The sequence below is a fragment of the Rosa chinensis genome, chromosome 3, assembly GCF_002994745.2.
Source record: "Rosa chinensis cultivar Old Blush chromosome 3, RchiOBHm-V2, whole genome shotgun sequence".
NCBI classification, from domain to species: Eukaryota; Viridiplantae; Streptophyta; class Magnoliopsida; order Rosales; family Rosaceae; genus Rosa; species Rosa chinensis.
In genome coordinates this window covers 47,533,111-47,536,710 of record NC_037090.1, presented here as the reverse complement: position 1 = coordinate 47,536,710, position 3,600 = coordinate 47,533,111, and the positions used below count along the sequence as shown (strand labels likewise).

The 3,600-nt window shown below is 38.8% G+C and overlaps 1 protein-coding gene across 1 annotated transcript; it reads left to right on the top strand.

The window, feature by feature from the left end:
• Window positions 1-851: 851 nt before the first annotated feature.
• On the top strand, window positions 852-3,523 carry LOC112193768. The gene is made up of 4 exons (XM_040517071.1): window positions 852-926; window positions 1,660-1,751; window positions 1,991-3,200; window positions 3,291-3,523. The coding sequence occupies exons 3-4, from the start codon at window positions 2,003-2,005 to the stop codon at window positions 3,521-3,523; spliced, it is 1,431 nt and encodes a 476-aa protein (XP_040373005.1). The 5' UTR covers window positions 852-926; window positions 1,660-1,751; window positions 1,991-2,002.
• Window positions 3,524-3,600: the final 77 nt, after the last annotated feature.

The following is a 3,600-nucleotide window of genomic DNA, read 5'->3' as shown; positions in this document are numbered from 1 at the left end:
GGTACTCACAGCCCTTGGCAGCCCAGTCTCCATCACAAACAAACTTGTCCTGGAGAATCTTATTAAATAAAGAATCTAGATTCAACACAGTTCTCCAAATTGTCTTAAGTAACAATGCTTGGTTAAAACCTCCCAAGTCTTTAAATCTCAACCCACCCCCCGCCCGGGGCCGCCTCCTTTTTATTTTAGCAAAGCAACTCCCACTTGCACCAGTGTATTCCCCTCTTATTTCCACTCTTGCCCCACCAAAATTTAGCTAATTTGGATTGATAGGATCGACAAATTCCTTTAGGAAGCCTGAATACCGACATAAAATACAATGGAATGGCTTGTGCAATAGCCTTGATACTTAGTTTAATAATAATAATAAATAAATAAAAGTCACTGACCCATAAAGACAAAAGTCTCCCAAATATTTCCAAAAAGTTGACCATCCAAAATGAGGCACCTTTCCAATTCACTTAATTCAAAAATATACTAATTTACATTTTTACCCCTACCTACCCCAAACGATTTTCTCTCTCTCTCTCTCTCTCTCTCTCTCTCTGTTTTATCTAAAGATGGAGCCAAGGGAGATTACCATCGCTACCTCACCAAGTTCATGACCAGTGCTAAACACAAGAAGGCGACTGAGAACACCCTCACTGCCTACAAGATTGCTTAGGTACAACTAGTGGCGGAAGGACATGGTGGGCTATATGGGCTCAAGCCTAGACAACTTTTTGGGCTAAAAACCCTTAAGTATATACATATCTCAACCTCCAACCCATACCAGCCCAAAGAAAAAAAAAATTACATGTAGATCGAAGTCCCGTATTCCCATCTCCCACAGCGGCACAGCAGCTCCCAGCTCCCATTCCCGTACTCTAGTGTTTCGAAATTTCGATGGAGGTTATTGACTTATTGATAGTGTCAATTGAAACAAGGTATGAAGCTCTATGCCTCTATTGATCTCCTCTGTTCTTCACTTCTTCTTTCTGCTCTATGCCTCTATCTGATATCTCCTTTTGCCGAATATCGATTATGTTTGCTAGTTTGCTACAACTGGTTGTGAGTTGGGGACTTGGGGCTGTTGGGCTTTTGTGTATGAGTTGAGATTTGGGGGAGAGAGAGACTGAGAGACTGAGATTGAGAGAGATTCCATGTTAGCTAAGGTCTGGCCGTCTGGTTATGAGTTGGGGCTGTTGGGCTTTTGTGTATGAGTTGAGATTTAGGGGAGAGAGAGAGATAGAGAGACTGAGAGACTGAGAGAGAGAGAGAGAGAGAGATTCCATGTTAGCTGAGGAATTGAGGATCTTGAATTCTTGATTCTTGATCATGGATTCATAGTCGGTGACCGTGAGTTAGTCACTGGGTGAAGGTCAGTCACTCAGTCGGTGGATTTGTAGTAAGATGATGAATCGATGATTGATGAATGCGAATTTAGTTAGAATTACCGAGTTACCGACTGATGTCTTTGTTGTCTTGTTGATCATGGACTCATGGTCTGATACTTTTATGGTCAGTGGATTGTGGATAGGTGTAGTGAGGCTATGAATCTATGATGATTCATGATTGTATAAATTACTGGGTAAAAAAATCAAGTTGTGATCTTGGCTTCTGATCATGTTGTGAACTTGTGATTATTTTTTATCTAAAGATGTGCATTTTGTGTTGCAGATTGGAGAGTTTTTATTTTGAGTTATGGTGATAGTGTCTGGGGTTATGCAGAATACTAAGATTGAGATTGAGGGCATCAACATTTCCATCTGGTTAGTGTTACTAACTTGATTTTCTTTAGCCTGTCTTATTTAATAACTGAGTGTTCCTTTCACAAACCCATTAGAATTATATATATGTTAGGAGACACATATTAAATCCATTAGACATTAATGTCTGCTGCTAGTTAGTAACTAATAATAATGTATAATTAGTTGTAGTTGCGTTATGTATGAAATGTACATATATATATATATAGAATTCTAATGGTGGTATCTATATAATACTATAGGTATTGAATATAATGACAGATCACCGGAAACCCAAGAGGTACAAAAATCTTTTGTCATGGTTTACAAGTGGTGCTCCATCAAGTGATAGTGTCGATGGGATTAGAAGTGGGAGTGGGAGTAGAAATGTGACTGAGAATTCTGTTAATGATGTCCCTTTAAACCCTTCTCCATCTATTCCATTAGAAGAGTGTCATAATGAAAGAATTGAGAGAGAAGAAAGTTTTGATGTTAGTTCTCTTGAACGTGATCCAGGAATAAGGCGTCCAATATGCAAGTACCCTTTGAATGAGCGTGATAATATTCAAAGAGCTTATGTGGTCTTAGGACCGTATCAACCTCACTTAAGTTTTTACCCATTATCATTTGACGAAGGTCAAGGTCGAAAATTTAATCCTAAGTGGTTCAAAGAATGGCCGTGGCTTGAGTATTCCGCAGAGTTGGACAAAGCATTTTGCTTCCCTTGTTTCTTGTTTGATAGTTACCCATCCCATCATCTAGCATTTACTAAGCATGGGTTTCAAGGTTGGAAGAATATTATGTCAAAAAAATCTGGCATTGTCTATCACATGGGAGGCATAAATTCCCCACATAATATTTCCATGCACAAGTGGGAGTCACTAAGAAACCCATCTAAGCATATTGAAAGAGTGATTAGCACACAATCATCACAAGAAATAGCAGACCACCGACTCCGGCTTATTACAACTATAGAGAGTGTAAGGTTGTTGGCACGCCAAGGTTGTGCTTTTAGAGCCCATGATGAATCGGTTAATTCATCAAATGGTGGCAATTTCAATGCGGTTGTGGATTCCTTTGCAAGAATGAATATGGATGTTCGCAGAGTCTTACAAAATGCTCCTGGTAATGCCAAGTATATTTCTCCCCTTATGCAAAAACAAATTCTAAATATACTTGGTAACAAAGTTAGAATCAAGATTCAGGAGGAAGTAGGAGATGCCAAATTTTGTATCCTTGTTGATGAAGCTGTTGATGTATCTAATAGGGAACAAATGGCTATCATTCTTCGATTTGTTGATTGTGATGGGTTTATTAGAGAACGGTTTTTCAAAGTGCTTAGTGTGGCAGACACTTGTTCTCAAACTCTAAAAGATGAGATATCTAAAGTCCTTACTCAATATGATCTTCAAGTAGAAAATATGTGTGGGCAAGGATTTGATGGTGCTAGCAACATGAGGGGTGAATTTAATGGTTTGCAAGCTTTGTTTCGTGAAGAGTGTCCATATGCATATTATGTTCATTGTTTTGCTCATCCCTTATAAATGACTTTAAATGCTGCAGCTAAAGGGGTGCATGATATTTGGGAATTCTTTTCAACTCTAAGTTTGATTGTAAATTTTGTTGATTCTTCTGCAAAAAGACATTCAGCTTTGAGAGTTATCAGAGAAGAAGAAATTGCAGATTTAGTGGCTACTGGAGCACTTGAGACTGGTAGAGGTGCTAATCAGACTTGCACTTTGCAACCAGCAAGGGCTACTCGTTGGGGTTCACATCTTCGCTCATTTCAAGTTTGATTAAGTTATTTGGAGCTACTCAAACAATTCTTGCAAATTTGGTTGCAAATGGACCAAATAAAGTACAAGGCGAAGCA

Excerpts from the sequence above, each read along its gene's own strand:
- LOC112193768 (XM_040517071.1), top strand. The coding sequence starts at position 2,003 with ATGACAGATCACCGGAAACCCAAGAGGTACAAAAATCTTTTGTCATGG. Across the intron at positions 3,201-3,290 it reads CATGAGGGGTGAATTTAATG|CTAAAGGGGTGCATGATATT; the intron begins GTTTGCAAGCTT and ends TAAATGCTGCAG.